Genomic DNA, 14336 nt, shown 5'->3' with positions numbered 1-14336 from the left:
GCACAGTACCCTCTGCAGATAGTGGTACACAGCCCCGTTGTAGATAGTGCCACACAGCCCCCTTGTAGATAGTGCCACACAGCCCCCTTGTAGATAGAGCCACACAGCCCCCTTGTAGATAGAGCCACACAGCCCCCTTGTAGATAGAGCCACACAGCCCCCCCGTAGATAGAGCCACACAGCCCCCCCGTAGATAGAGCCACACAGCCCCCTGTAGATAGAGCCACACAGCCCCCTGTAGATAGAGCCACACAGCCCCCCCCCCGTAGATAGAGCCACACAACCCCCTGTAGATAGACATGCAGCCCCCCCTGTACTTGATACTACACAGCCCCCATGTAGATGATGCCACACAGCCCTCCTGTAGATGCCACGCTTTGGCTAGGGATTCCTCTGCTGGAGGAGATCCTGACATCACTGTCCATAGACAGTGATTTCAGGGGATCCTCCTGGACCGGAATGTAATGTCACGGCCAACTCCAGAGCAGGAGTCCCGGACACAGCGCTGCTAGCACTCTGCCTGGGACTCCAGCTCTGCTCCTGACATCACTGTCCATACATGGACAGTGATGTCAAGGGCTCCTTCTCCTTCTATGAGCGGAATCCGAGGAGGAGCATCGGCAATGCTTTAGTTTCCTGCTCATTCCATAGTGTTCAATTGTATCTTTGTCCTGAGGACGCAGATACAATTGAATGTAGCAGTTGACGGGACAGTAATTTATCGTGACAGTTGGCAAGTATGACACACGCCTAACATCTGTTGACATGTGCCACATTGCTGTAGCAACCAAATGTAAATAGCATCCCTGTAAACTATATTACAATTTATATACATAAAACCTATAAATCACAGGAATAATAACCGCGCCAAACTAGCCGGAGTACAAAAGTAACCACAATGCTATAGCAACCTTCAGCTCTAAACACGGCGCTAGGACCAAGCGAGGAATTGACGATCTTCACCATGGACAACCAATCCACGATGACATTTAACACGTCTTTCATATCGAGGCGTGAGACGCAACAGGTTTGTCATTGGCTGTGTGCACAAGACGCGTTTCCGCTTCCTGTCCCTGGCTGCCCGGAAACGCCAGTCAGCAGCTTCAGTGGAGCGGTATGGAAGGGGTCCTGTGTGAAATTGTGGGCTACGAGTTATAGATGAGCTATTTCCATAGCAGCCGCTTGAGTCTGTACACATTGGCTTCATGGTAGTGTGTTTAGGGGTTTCAGAAGGCTGCGCGGCTGACGTAGAGTTCTGCTTGTGTTCAGATTATTTTATTTATTGATAAATGTAGCATTAGGCAGGGACTAGAAGTGTAGTCTCTTGTGGTGCTCTAGCTGCTGTGAAACTCCCAGCATGCGGCTGTCAGGAGATGCTGGGAGTTGTGTTTTCTAAACAGCTGGAGAGGCCATTTTACTAGACAATGAGGTAGAGTAGTTGCCAATATTAACCAATCAGACTCCAGCTATCATATTCCAAAATGCCTCTGGAAAATGAGAGATGGAATCTGATTGGTTTCTATGGGCAACTCCTCGGGTTTTCCTTTGCACATATTTGGATATATCTCCTCCACTAACTCCTTCCATTCATTGCATCTACAGTTCTGATCACCAGTGAACGCAGCTTTTAAATAGTTTTTCCCATAATTAAGGAGGATTTTGAATAAAGCGGCAGTCGCACCTATTTGCTCCTGCTCCATTCAATATCTATGGGGCTGACGGAGCACATCAGAGGCAGGAGGCTGAGAAGAGGGAATCAGAAGTTTCTGCACCTTACATGCTTCCCTGTGACCCTCAAATAATACAGAATATCTGATAATGCAGGTTAATTTCATGTTTCATTGCAGGTCTGCAACATTGAACCGCCATGGCGGACCTGAAGAAGCTACATACAGATCCTGATAGGTAAATGAATCTAATGTCAATTATTTCTGACTGAAGCCTTGTGTAATATTGTTTAAGGAGAACCTTTCACCTGCCCATACATGTGCAGCATGTAATGGGCAGGGCTGCACAAACCCTCGGGCACTTTACATTTTTCTCCTATCCTCTCCTGTTATTTAGATATCTTTGCCGTTATATTTGGTGCCTGATATTTAAATAGCCCCCTGAACTGTCAATGGGGCGTGTAACATCGCTGTGACACTCCAGTCAGCTACGGACAGTGCCACAGCATGAGCTGGAGAGAGGAGAACGAGTGCGCGCGCAGTTTGGAGCAGTGCGCACCTGCGCGCGCACGCTCTCACTCTTCAGCCCTCGGCAGTCAAGGACAAGACTGTGTGATCTCTCGCGAGAGATCGCACAGTCTTTTCCTTGTCTGCCAAGAGCTGGAAAGAGGAGAGCATGCACAGATCGCAGCTGTGCACGCTTTCTCGCACAGGTGCGCACTGCTCCAAACTGCGCGCGCACTCGTTCTCTCTCCAGCTCTTGCTGTGGCACTGTCCGTAGCTGACTGGAGTGTCACAGCGATGTTACACGCCCCATTGACAGTTCAGGGGGCTATTTAAATATCAGGCACCAAATATAACGGCAAAGATATCTAAATAACAGGAGAGGATAGGAGAAAAAGTTCAGGGGAGTTTAAATATCGGGCACCAATATCTAAATAATGGAGGAGGGTAGGCGAAAAATGTAAAGTGCCCCAGTTTTTGTGCAGCCCTCCCCCATTACATGCTGCATATGTATGGGCAGGTGAAAGGTTCTCTTTAACTCCTTTTCTTGAATGAACCCCAGCAGTGGATCCGAAGGGTGAATTTCAGACACTGCAGATTTTCGGCTCAGGTTCTGCACCGAAAATCTGCAACAATTTACAGTATTATACTTGTGAATGGGGTTTTCCAAACCAATGCACATGTAGTGGAACAAATCCACAAAGAATTGGGGCCATGCTGCAGATTTTCAAATCTGCAGCAACTCCATTCTGTCATGGATTTCACCGTTTGCAATGCAAAGGGTGAAATCTGTATCAAAACCTGCATGTAACAAATGCAGATTTGCCTTGAAATCTGTGTCTGAACATTACCCTAAAGGGGGTTTTACACTGGACGATTATCGGGCAGGCGAGCGTTCATATAACGCTAGTTTCCGATAATTGTCCTGTGTAAACAGGGCAGCGATCAGCAGATGAAGAAGCAAACACTCGATCATCTGCTGGTCGTATCGTTTTAAAAAAGTGGAATATTATCGTTGTCGGCAGCACATCTGTGTAAACAGGGAGACGCGCTGCCGACATGATAATAATGTATGGGGATGAGTGATCGGAGTAATGACCTCTCGTCTCCATCCATAGCTTCGTGTGACAGGAGCAAGTGAGCGCCGATCAACAATGTCTCGTTGATCAGTGCTCGCTGCATCGGCCGCTTATCGTCCGGTGTAAAAGGGCCTTAAGGCTTTATTCACTAGAGCTTGTCTGATTTGTGTCCGCAAATAAACAAGCAGTTTTTCATGAATATGAATGTCCGCGTGGTTTCCGTATGTCTGTTTTTCTCGTCTCTGCATTTCTTAGCAACTGATCAGTGAAAAATTGACATCACTCGGAAGTGGTCTGTGTGCTGTCCGTCTTCTCTTACGCACCCTTAGGCTCGATTCACACGAGCGTTGCGCATGCCGGACGTGAAAAGCGGGCGTTTTTCATGTCCGTGGTGCATCCGTGCGCTGCGCTATTGTTTTTGGTAAAACGGACACCCCGGCAAAACCCATGGGTTCTGTTGGCCTCCGGTGGTGTCCGTGTTGCATCCGGCATTCCCATGTTCTGCTCCCCTGACAGGGCAGAACATGGGAATGCCCTGACGCAGATGTGAACAGGGCCTTACAGCACAATTTATCATCTCTTTTCGGTTTGGTGTTTTGACAGAGAAAGTGAAAACTACCACCTTACCCGACGTATTTTGTTTTTCTTCAGATTTATCTGCATTTATCCTGCTTATATCAATAGTAAGAAGACTATTGCTGAGGGAAGGAGGATACCCATTGAAAAGGTCTGTAACTGCACTGTACAGCACAAGCAGTCATATATTCCCTGCAATAGGAAGTCTATACAAATATTTTCATTGTTGTCAAGTAAAATCTACGAGTTTATTATTCTTTACTCTCTCTAGTATATACATTTTGTATATTGCCATTTTGAACCTTAATAGATACACCTTTTTAGTGCTGGATCGGTACCCTGCTTGCTATTGGATTGCCATTCATGCCTCTATTGGATTGGGATGTTGTGGCTGTGCAGGCCATCTGAGTACGGTGAATTCATGGTCATATTCATGGAACATGTTTGAGGAGCGCTAATAAATCTGCCAAGAAAATATTTCTCATTTCTCAAGCCTGGACTGTTTACGCCTGCTATGAACAGACTAAATAGATGAATTCCAAATTTTGCCCCTAATACCTGCGTAGTGCCCACTGTAGACCCTCCACTGATGGGACTGATGTGGTCTTATACTGCTGTAACCTATCTATTTCAAGGTATAGTTTGCTGTGCATTCAGAGATGCTTACCTGCATATCACTACTGTAACATTGTTATTTGAGTCAACTAAGTACTTCCTGTCCGCTTGAACTAGTTGTGGCGAGTCTTACTATTCCGATTTACATGGCTCTCTCTCCCATGGAACGGACACCCGTTAGATGTTTTTGTTCTGCGCATTATTGTTCGTAGTCAAAATCGCTCGAATCATTTCTTCCCCCATTCTAGGGTCTGGTCTGGCCTGACCAACTGTATCTCTTGACCATGTCTACAGGATTATATGTATTAACCCCTTTAGGACACAGCCTGTTTTGGCCTTGTGGACACAGATGATTTTTTCAAATCTGACGTGTCACTTTATGTGGTAATAACTCCGGAATGCTTTTGCCTATCCAAGCGATTCTGAGATTGTTTTCTCGTGACATATTCTACTTTATGTTAGTGAAAAAATTTGGTCGATAAATTCAATATTTATTTGTGAAAAACGTCAAATTTTAGCAAAAATTTGCATTTAAATTTAAATGTATTTGCTTGTAAAACAGATAGTTATACCACACAAAATAGTTACTAGTTAACATCCCCCATATGTCTACTTTATGTTTGCATCGTTTTTTTTCACGTACTTTTATTTTTCTAGGACGTTACAAGGCTTAGAACTTCAGCAGCAATTTCTCATATTTTCAAGAAAATGTCAATAGGCCATTTTTTCACGGACCAGTTCAGTTCTGAAGTGTCTTTGAGGGCCTTATATATTAGAAAGTCCCCATAAATCACCCCATTTTGAAAACTGCACCCCTCAAGGTATTCAAAACCACATTCAGAAAGTATTTTAACTCTTTAGGCGTTTCACAGGAATTAAGGCAAAGTAGAGGTGAAATTTACAAATTTCATTTTTTTTTGCCGAAATTAATTTGTAATAAAAAAAAATCTGTAACACAGAAGGTTTTACCAGAGAAACGCAACTCAATATTTATTGCCCAGATTCTGCAGATTTTAGAAATATCCCACATGTGGCCCTAGTGTCCTAATGGACTGAAACACAGGCCTCAGAAGCAAAGGAGCACCTAGTGGATTTTGGGGCCTCATTTTTTTAGGAATATATTTTAGGCACCATGTCAGGTTTGAGGAGGTCTTGTGGTACCTAAACAGTCGAATCCCCCAAAAAGTGACCCCATTTTGGAAACTACACCCCTCAAGGCATTTTTCTAGGGGTATAGTTAGCATTTTGACCCCACAGTTTTTTTGCAGAATTTAGTGGAATTAGTCTGTGAAGATGAAAATCACCTATTTTTCTGTGGAAACATAGAATTTTTTCATTTTTACAAGGAATAAAGGAGAAAAAGCCGCCCAACATTTGTAAAGCAATTTCTCCCGATTTACGGCAATACCCCATGTGTGGTCATAAACTGATGTTTGGACCCACAGCAAGGCTCAGAAGGGAGGGAGCGCCTTTTGGATTTTGGAGCGCAGGTTTTGCTGGATTGGTTTTCAGTGCCATGTTGGGTTTGCAACGCCCCGGAGGGACCAAAACAGTGGAAACCCCCCAAAAGTGACCCTATTTTGGAATCTACACCCCTCAAGGAATTTTTCTAGGGGTATAGTGAGCATTTTGGCCCCTCAGGATCTTTTTTAGAGCTAAGGTGACCAAAAAACAGCGATTTTGGCGCTTTAAATTCTTTATTTATTTATTACAGCGTTCACTGTGCGCAATAAATTACGTTTTCATTTATTCTGCCGGTCGGTACGATTACGCCGATACCATATGTGTATAGTTTTTTTTTACGTTTTGCAGCGTTTGCACAATAAAATTAACATGCGGAAAAATTAACATTATAGCTTCATAGTTTGGGTCGTTACGAACGCGGTGATACCAAATATGTGTACTTTTTTTTTACGGTTTCATTTTTTGCCTATAATAAATGACTTATTATAGGAAAGCAAAACCTTTTATTTTTACACTTTTATAAAACATTTTTATTAACTTTTTTTACTTTTTACACTTTCTTTTTTTGACCTGCAGCTCTGATCGCTGCTAGAATACATTACATTTCCTAGGTAGTGTAACGTATTCCAACTGTCAGTGTGACGTCACAGTCACTCTGACAGTCACTCTGACAGTTAGTCTACAAGGATCAGCAGAGGCTGATCCTCATAAGCTTCCATACATAGCAGACCCGGAGGCCGTTGCCTGGCCTCCAGATGCCATTACAAGCAACAGCAGTCCCCACAATTGCATGGGGGCTGCTGATGTGGTACAAACCCTGTACATGCGGAGATCGCAATCGAGCCCCGCATGTAACGGGTTAATTGCCGAAATCAGCGGCGATGAGCCGCTGATCGGCAACACTAAAGTGTCAGCTGTCGGGGACAGCTGATCTCCAAGTTCCAGATGCACACCTTGTCGCCGACAGTGTGCATCGGGAACGACACAGTGACTTCCTGTCACTCTGACAGGAAGCCTATCAGGACCAGCCGAAGGTTGGTCCTGATGGGCCTCCGTCCATCAGGACCAGCCGAAGGTTGGTCCTGATGGGCTTCCGTCCATGGCAGACCCGGAAGCCATTGTTTGGCTTCCGTTTGCCATACTAACTATCGGCAGACCCCGCGATTTCGGACCGGGGTCTGCCGATATGGTAGAAACCCCTAAAATTCGGCAATTGCAACCAATCGCCGAATTTAAGGGGTTAATTCGCCGAAATCAGCGGCAAAGGACCGCTGGCCGGCAAGAGGGGAGTGTCAGCTGTCGGCGACAGCTGACCTCCCGGTGCACACTGTCGCCGACAGTGTGCACCGGGAAAAACTCAGTAACTGTACGTCGTGCGGGAAGTAACCTCCCGCAACGATGGACAGTTACATCCTCGTGCGGATAGGGGTTAAAGAGGCTCTGTCACCACATTATAAGTGTCCTATCTCCTACATAAGAGATCGGCGCTATAATGTAGGTGACAGCAGTGCTTTTTATTTAGAAAAACGACCTATTTTTACCACGTTAGGTGCAATTTTAGCTTTATGCTAATTACTTTCTGGGCATGTTTTTACTTTAGACCAAGTGGGCGATGTTAAGAGAAGTGTATGATGCTGACCAATCAGTGACCAATCAGCGTCCTACACTTCTCTCCATTCATTTAGTCAGCGCATAGTGACACTGAGTTGTTCACTATGTGCTGTCTTATACTGACAAATTAACGTTACTGAAGTGTTTAGACAGTGAATAGACATTCCTTCCAGCCAGGACGGGATGTCTATTCACAATTCCGACACTTCGCTAACCTTTCTGTGGTACTTACAGCAGAGCAAAGCGTAATTTCCCTGTAACCTGTCATTTACAGCGTGATCTCGCGAGATTACGCTTGCTCTGCTGTAAGTCACACAGAAACGTTAGCGAAGTGTCGGGATTGTGAATAGACATCCCGTCCTGGCTGGAAGGAATGTCTATTCTCTGTCTAATAAGCAAGAAATGGCCAGAGGCAGCACTTCCAAAAAGCATCAGCAGTTTATTCACCCGTGCGACGTTTCAGTCCAGCAGGACTTTTTTCAAGCTTGAAAAAAGTCCTGCTGGACTGAAACGTCGCACGGGTGAATAAACTGCTGATGCTTTCTGATTTCTTGTTTGTCCGTTACTAAGGACCGTGGACCAGGTCTAATTGAGGCGTGCACCCACCTGCAGTCCAGTCCAGTCCAGATCAGCAGCAATGGTCCGGTTCCCCTACCTTGCTGCTACAAGAGAAATGAAGCATTAGGGTATGTTCACACGTACATGTCCGTAACGGCTGAAATCACGGAGCTGTTTTCAGGAGAAAACAGCTCCGCAATTTCAGACGTAATGGCAAGTGCAGCCGTTTTTCGCTGCGTCAATTACGGACGTAATTGGAGCTGTTTTTCCATGGAGTCAAGGGAAAACTGCTCCAATTACGTCTCAAGAAGTGACAGGCACTTCTTTGACGCGGGCGTCTTTTTTATGCGCCGTCTTTTGACAGTGGCGCGTAAAAAAAATGACCGTCGGCACAGAACATCGTAAAACCCATTCAAATGAATGGGCAGATGTTTGCCGACGCTTTGGAGCAGTATTTTCGGACGTAATTCGGGGCTAAAACGTCCGAATTACGTCCGTAAATAGGGTGTGTGAACATACCCTTACACGGTGCTTGTTGAAATCAATGGACTGTATTACACAATAACGTGTCTGGGTCCTCCAGGTGAACAGGCCGTTTTTTGTATCTGCTCTTCAGCTGGTTAATATATGAGGTTCTTGAATAGGGGACTTTATATAATATTTCAAAACTCCCTAATAGCGTATTGAAAAGATATTTCCTTTGTTTTTATGTTAATAAACAATTTTCTTCATTTTTCCAGGCTGTACAGAATCCAACATGTGTGGAAATTGCAGAAGTGTGTCGAGCCTACAAGTTAAATGCCATTATTGAGGTGACCCAATATTTTATCGAGATTAGTTTATCTTTTTTGTTTGAAATGTATTTTTCTCCGTTCTAAACTGATTTCTCTACATAGGGGGATAAGATGTACACACGTGAATGCAACCGGGATGTACAATACAGGGGCCGAGTACGTGTTCAGCTGAGGAACGAGGATGGCTTACCCTGCGTGGATAAACTTCATTCAAGTAATTGTTAAGGGTTTCTTTCTAGTTCTGCTTTATGATTCTGTACACTAAGTTTTCATTTTAAAGTTCACCTAACCCGCACTTACTGTAGAAGCAGCAGGAAAATGGAACTGCGCATGCGCAGTACAGCCGATTAGACCGGTGAAACGTCAAGGGTGTACTGCGCATGCGCCGATTACGAAGCAGCCACTCGCGCCATCAGGAGACTACGGGGTCAGGCGTGAACTCTGTTATTACACTGCCAGGCCCCTGTCAATCAATGAAAGAAGGAATGGACTGGACTGGGGATACAAGACAGAGCATTTTGGGGCAACGGTGACGTCCTCGTTGCTCCAAAATGCTCATGTGCATATATTGATTAAGGTGATTTTCTCTGCAACAGAGGAACCCAAGTGAAAAAGGAAAATAATGTTACAATCAGGTGAGACTACACGATATTACTGTGTTTCTGGTGATCGACTCCCTTTAAACCGTCCATTGGGTCCAGAGTGAGCGCTTTCTTTGCCCCTAATAAGGGATAAGAACCGTGGACGCCCTTTGTACAATCCCAGCAGTAAATCTTACAGGGAGTCTACTGTGGTTTTTGTTAGTGGACACCCCATACTGTTAAAGCAAGTGTGTGACCATAATGGGGCAAAAATATTATTGGGATTATTTCTTAGGCTTGTCAATATTATCTGTAAATTGTGGCAGCACAATACGGGAGTCTTTATTTTTTTAAATTTACTAATTAACAGGGTTTAATGGCAATACTGAAACATTAGAATTTATTGAAGGTCCTGACGCTCCAACTCTTTTGGTTTCTGACACATTTCGGTTTCATCCATAGTGACGTGATATCTCTTGGTAGTAATTGGGCTTTGTGGTCACATGATGCCATTAGTGGTCACGCACTGAGGATTCTGTCAGGATTTAGCACTTAACATTCCGCCAGCAATATTTTATACCCCATTCTCATGCTCCGGAAAATATCCACGCGGAATAATGAACGTTCTGCAGATTTTTAAATTCACATCATGTTCCTTAGGGCGGATTCACACGAACGTGATTTGCACCCGTGCAGCCCGCGTTGTTTTCACGTGCCACGCACAGACCAACAGAAGTCTATGGGGCAGTACAGACAGTCCGTGTTTTTTGCGCAGCGTTTGTCCGCTGCGTAAAAAGCGCGACAAGTTCCATATCTCTGCGTTTTTTGCGCATCGCGCACCCATTGAAGTCAATGGGTGCGTGAAAATCACGCATGCCCCACGTGCTTTTCTGTTTACAAACATCCAAATGGAGTGTCATAGATGGCGGCTGCGCGAAAAGCACGCAGTCGCGCATCCATATGAACAGGGCACACGGAGCTGTCAAGTAACTTTTGCGCATGCAAAACGCTGCGGTTTTAGCGTGCGCAAAACGCACACGCTCGTCTGAATCTGGCCTAACTGTGGATTTCGTGCTAAAGAGACCATTGCATTCAATGATCCACTTGCCAATCCACAGCATCATTTGGTTTCAGCTATAGATTTTCTAAACCATCCACAACAGATTTGCATATGGCAAATCCGTGCTGTGTGAACATGGCATTATGGACAACGCATCCTTGGAATCTAAACGCCTGCGCGGTGGTTACCAGTGGAGGTCGGCAATGGGAAAAATAAATTCAAAGATGAGTTTATAAATTGTTGTTTTTCAAAATACAACAAGACCTTCGACCTAATTCACTGACCAACTATATTCATGTTACCAGTAGAGGTGTCGGGGATCATTGAATCCAGTAACTGCTGTTTAGGGGTCATGAGATGAATGCCTGTGGTGATTATTTCTAGATAAAACCCATATCATTTGTGTGCTGGACTTTATGGACACCTATTTAAGGTTTCCTTCACATCTGCATTAGGGTTTACCGTTGTTTTGCTCAGTCATAGGAGCGGAACAAAGAAAAAACTGTAGTGTCGGAACCTTTGCATGATGAGACGCCATTCGCAGCTGACGAAACGCATTGACTTTAATGGTTTCCGCCATTGTGTCTGTTTGACCAAGCAAATAACACTGCATGCTATGCTATTTTTCTTACAGTGTTTTAGACTGGATCAGCAAAGGAGACTTCTAACGGAGCCTCCGACGCATATGCGAACAAAGCATAACTATGCAGTTTTACATAAGGTTAAAAAATAAAATAAATGAGTGGATGTGTGTAGTGAGCGGATTTCCTTTTTAAATATGCTCTTTTCTATTTGATTACCTCCATTCATTCATATGGCCTCTATTTTTAAAGGGAAAGCAGTGATGTTTCGTGTGGCAGAAGATATACCCAAACTAAAGACTCGGACACAGAAAACTGGAGGTGGAGACCAAACGGTTCCGCTAGGAGAAGGAAGCAAGAAAAGCAAGAAAAAGAAAAAGTGAAGACTTGACGTGTTAAAGATGATCCAGAGATCTAAAAGCTCACCCTTCGTATGTCTTGAAATAAATCCAGCATCTCCGGACTCAGCCCCTTCAATAAATATGACTCATTAAGAACTAGGTAGGAAGAATTTGTGTTTCATCAGTGACTGTAACGGGTAATGTCTGAAACAAGAACACACGACTGTACTTCACTTCTAATTGGATTCATCTGTCAGAGGACTTGACTGAAATTCTCATAACCACCGACAGAATGGCAAGTGCTGGGAAGAAATTGTGTCCCAATGTCCCAGGTTATCATCACTAATAAGGCCACAGATATTTGTGTTGGTTTTTTTGACCAGGCTTGGGAGTTGAAAGAGGATCTGTCACCAGATGTCACAATACAAACTGCATACATTATTAAATAGGTCTCAGGAACTGATGAAGCGGATGTACTTATTTTGAAAATCCATGTAAAATGGCTGTATTTTCTCAAAGTTTTCCTGCCTGATATTAAAGTGGGCATTTTTTTAGGCCAAGTATATGCATGATGTAATCTCAATCTCAGCCCACCTAGATCTCACGAGCTCCTATCATTGTCCCTCCTCCTCTGCACCATGCTGAAATCTCACACATGCGCAGTACAAGCTGCGGTCTCCCTGGCTTTGCAGTTAAAGAAAGCAGCAGGTAGTGTGGAATTACAGCTAACTCCAAGGGCTTGTACAGACACAACGGAATTGCTGCAGAAAATTTCTGCAGCAATTCTGTTGAAAGTCCAAGGCTTTCCGCTGCGGCAAAAACGCACCATTTTCCACGTTTTTTGCGGCTGAAAATGGTGCATAAATTGCTGCGTTTTTCTCAATGTTAGGAGATGGTGACATCTCCCATGAAAAACGGAGCAATTTTGCACACTTTCCGTAGCAGGACTGGACATGCTGCGGTCCATAAATTACGCACAGCAGGTCAATTTCATCTCGGAAATTTTACGCAGCATGTGGATGAGAATTGTTAAATCTCATCCACTATGCTGCTACTGTATTCTGCTGCGTTTTTTTCCTGGCTGAAATTCCGTCCGGAAAAAACGTAGCAATTCCGTTAAGTGTGGACGAGCCCTACATGTTCTGATGGTAGATCGGCGCTCATCGCAGAACCAGGGACACTACAGCTTGTACTAAGCATGGAGCAGAGGAGGAGGGACAATGATAGGAGCTTGTGAGCTCTACGTGGAGGGAGATTGAGCTTACATCATGCATAGATTTGAGCTCATGAAATGCTCATTTTAATATCAGGCAGGAAAACATTGAAAATCCACGCCAGCATAGCTGTATAATGCTCTCTCAAAGTACGTTCATCAGATCTAAGAGAGCTGTTTAATAATGTATGCAGTGTGTATTGTGAAATCTGGTGACAGATTCTCTTTAAACTTTTTTTTTTCTATTGTTTTTACATGAAGATCTGAGTTTTGAGTCTTTTCAGATTCTTATGTTATTGTTTCAGCAATGACTGACCGTACAATGTTAAAGTGAAACACTGCTATGTTTGAAGAAAAAATAAACTTGGGAAAACTAATCTTTTTCTAAATGCCTTTTTTTACTGGGTAAATATAAATGATGTGTGAAATATTCAAGAACTGCACTGAATAGGACACGTGACATTACAATGTGTGTCTGTCAGTTCAGTATAGAGAAGAAGAGTCCTGACATCCCAGGATCACGCCAGAAGTTTTGTGAAATGACAAATATACAACAATATACAATCCATCAAACTATGCACTACTTTTTCAGACCCTAGACTACTTTTTTGGTGGACCATTGTGGTAAAAACTGTAGTTTAAAAACAACTGATGGTTGTGTAGTAAAAATTGTGAAAAAGCCTGATGGCAACTGATACATTTTTGCATCATTTGTAATTACGAGTGACAAAAAAACAAACCGAATACTGATGCAACTGATATGTGAACGCACCATAACAATTCCTCAATAACTCTGAACAATTGGCAATAGCTCAGTCCATTCATGCAAGCCAATAGACCGTACAAAGTTGGTTTTAAGGTGGCAGTGGGCCCCTGTGCAGCTGCACCAATGGTATGTCAGTCCCTGCGTTAAATGGATGCCTAACAGTGGCATCTGTCACCCATAGACTACCAGGGTATCAGGTTTCATGTATACATCATGAAAAGCCAATGATGTACTGTATATGCAACATTTATACCTGTGACATCTCATACAGCAGCATAAGTCACCCTCAGGTTTCCATCTTTAAACACTACATGGTATACGGTTTTTTATACAAAAACACAGAAAAAGGCCATACTTACAAATGGACACAGCCAGGTCAGAAACGCTGATGAAGGCGAGTGAGCAGGTGCTTTAAATAATAGCCACTCCCACTAGTCTTGAGGGGAGTGGTATGTGGTGCATGGGATGTGTAGTAAGAAATAATAAATGAATAGTGTATGTGCAAGTGTAATAATGTAAGTGAAATATAGGGGGCAGTAATGAGTAAAGTGCCTAAAAAATAAATGAATAATGGGATGCAAGTGTGTGAAACATGGAGGGATAGTGTGTAAGTCATGAGGCGCAACGTGACTAGCCAGGTAGAAGCCTATTTGTGACGCCTTGATAATTCATAGAGCGGGCTACCCTGCTTGCTAGGCCAAACAACAACACACCATGCTCTCCCAGCATCAAAGACCTGGCTGTGTCCAAGAGAAGCGAATATACGTAATAATGAAAAATACCTGGGGTATTAGCGATCATTTTGGCCAAAAGGATACGTTTTTTTTTCTGGGGTAGAAAAGCATATTCTATACCATTCTTAAAAATAAAAGGAAAAAAAGTATATAGACTTATACCAGCACAAGAGGCCAAGAGAACACTCTTTT

At 43.7% G+C, this 14336-nt stretch overlaps 1 protein-coding gene across 4 annotated transcripts; it reads left to right on the top strand.

Moving 5' to 3' along the window:
• The first annotated feature begins 568 nt into the window (after positions 1 to 568).
• Positions 569 to 13021, top strand: SRP19 (signal recognition particle 19). 4 transcript variants are annotated; one of them, XM_075836670.1, is made up of 7 exons: positions 569 to 737; positions 854 to 1027; positions 1848 to 1905; positions 3902 to 3977; positions 8815 to 8886; positions 8971 to 9082; positions 11343 to 13021. In XM_075836670.1, exons 3-7 carry the CDS (start codon positions 1868 to 1870, stop codon positions 11471 to 11473), a joined length of 429 nt encoding a protein of 142 aa, XP_075692785.1. In that variant the 5' UTR covers positions 569 to 737; positions 854 to 1027; positions 1848 to 1867; the 3' UTR covers positions 11474 to 13021. The 4 variants fall into 4 exon arrangements, with proteins under 4 accessions (XP_075692785.1, XP_075692778.1, XP_075692772.1 ...); XM_075836663.1 differs by having other exon boundaries at positions 569 to 1027; XM_075836657.1 differs by lacking the exon at positions 569 to 737 and having other exon boundaries at positions 1027 to 1114.
• Positions 13022 to 14336: the final 1315 nt, after the last annotated feature.

Source organism: Rhinoderma darwinii, chromosome 1 (genome assembly GCF_050947455.1).
Source record: "Rhinoderma darwinii isolate aRhiDar2 chromosome 1, aRhiDar2.hap1, whole genome shotgun sequence".
Lineage (NCBI taxonomy): Eukaryota > Metazoa > Chordata > Amphibia > Anura > Rhinodermatidae > Rhinoderma > Rhinoderma darwinii.
Note: the sequence above shows the minus strand (reverse complement) of the source record. Positions and strands in the feature narration are given on the sequence as shown.

Coding starts and splice junctions, on each gene's coding strand:
- SRP19 (XM_075836670.1), top strand. CDS start 1,868: ATGGCGGACCTGAAGAAGCTACATACAGATCCTGATAG. Junction 1,906..3,901: donor CTACATACAGATCCTGATAG/GTAAATGAATCT, acceptor GTTTTTCTTCAG/ATTTATCTGCATTTATCCTG. Junction 9,083..11,342: donor CGTGGATAAACTTCATTCAA/GTAATTGTTAAG, acceptor CTATTTTTAAAG/GGAAAGCAGTGATGTTTCGT.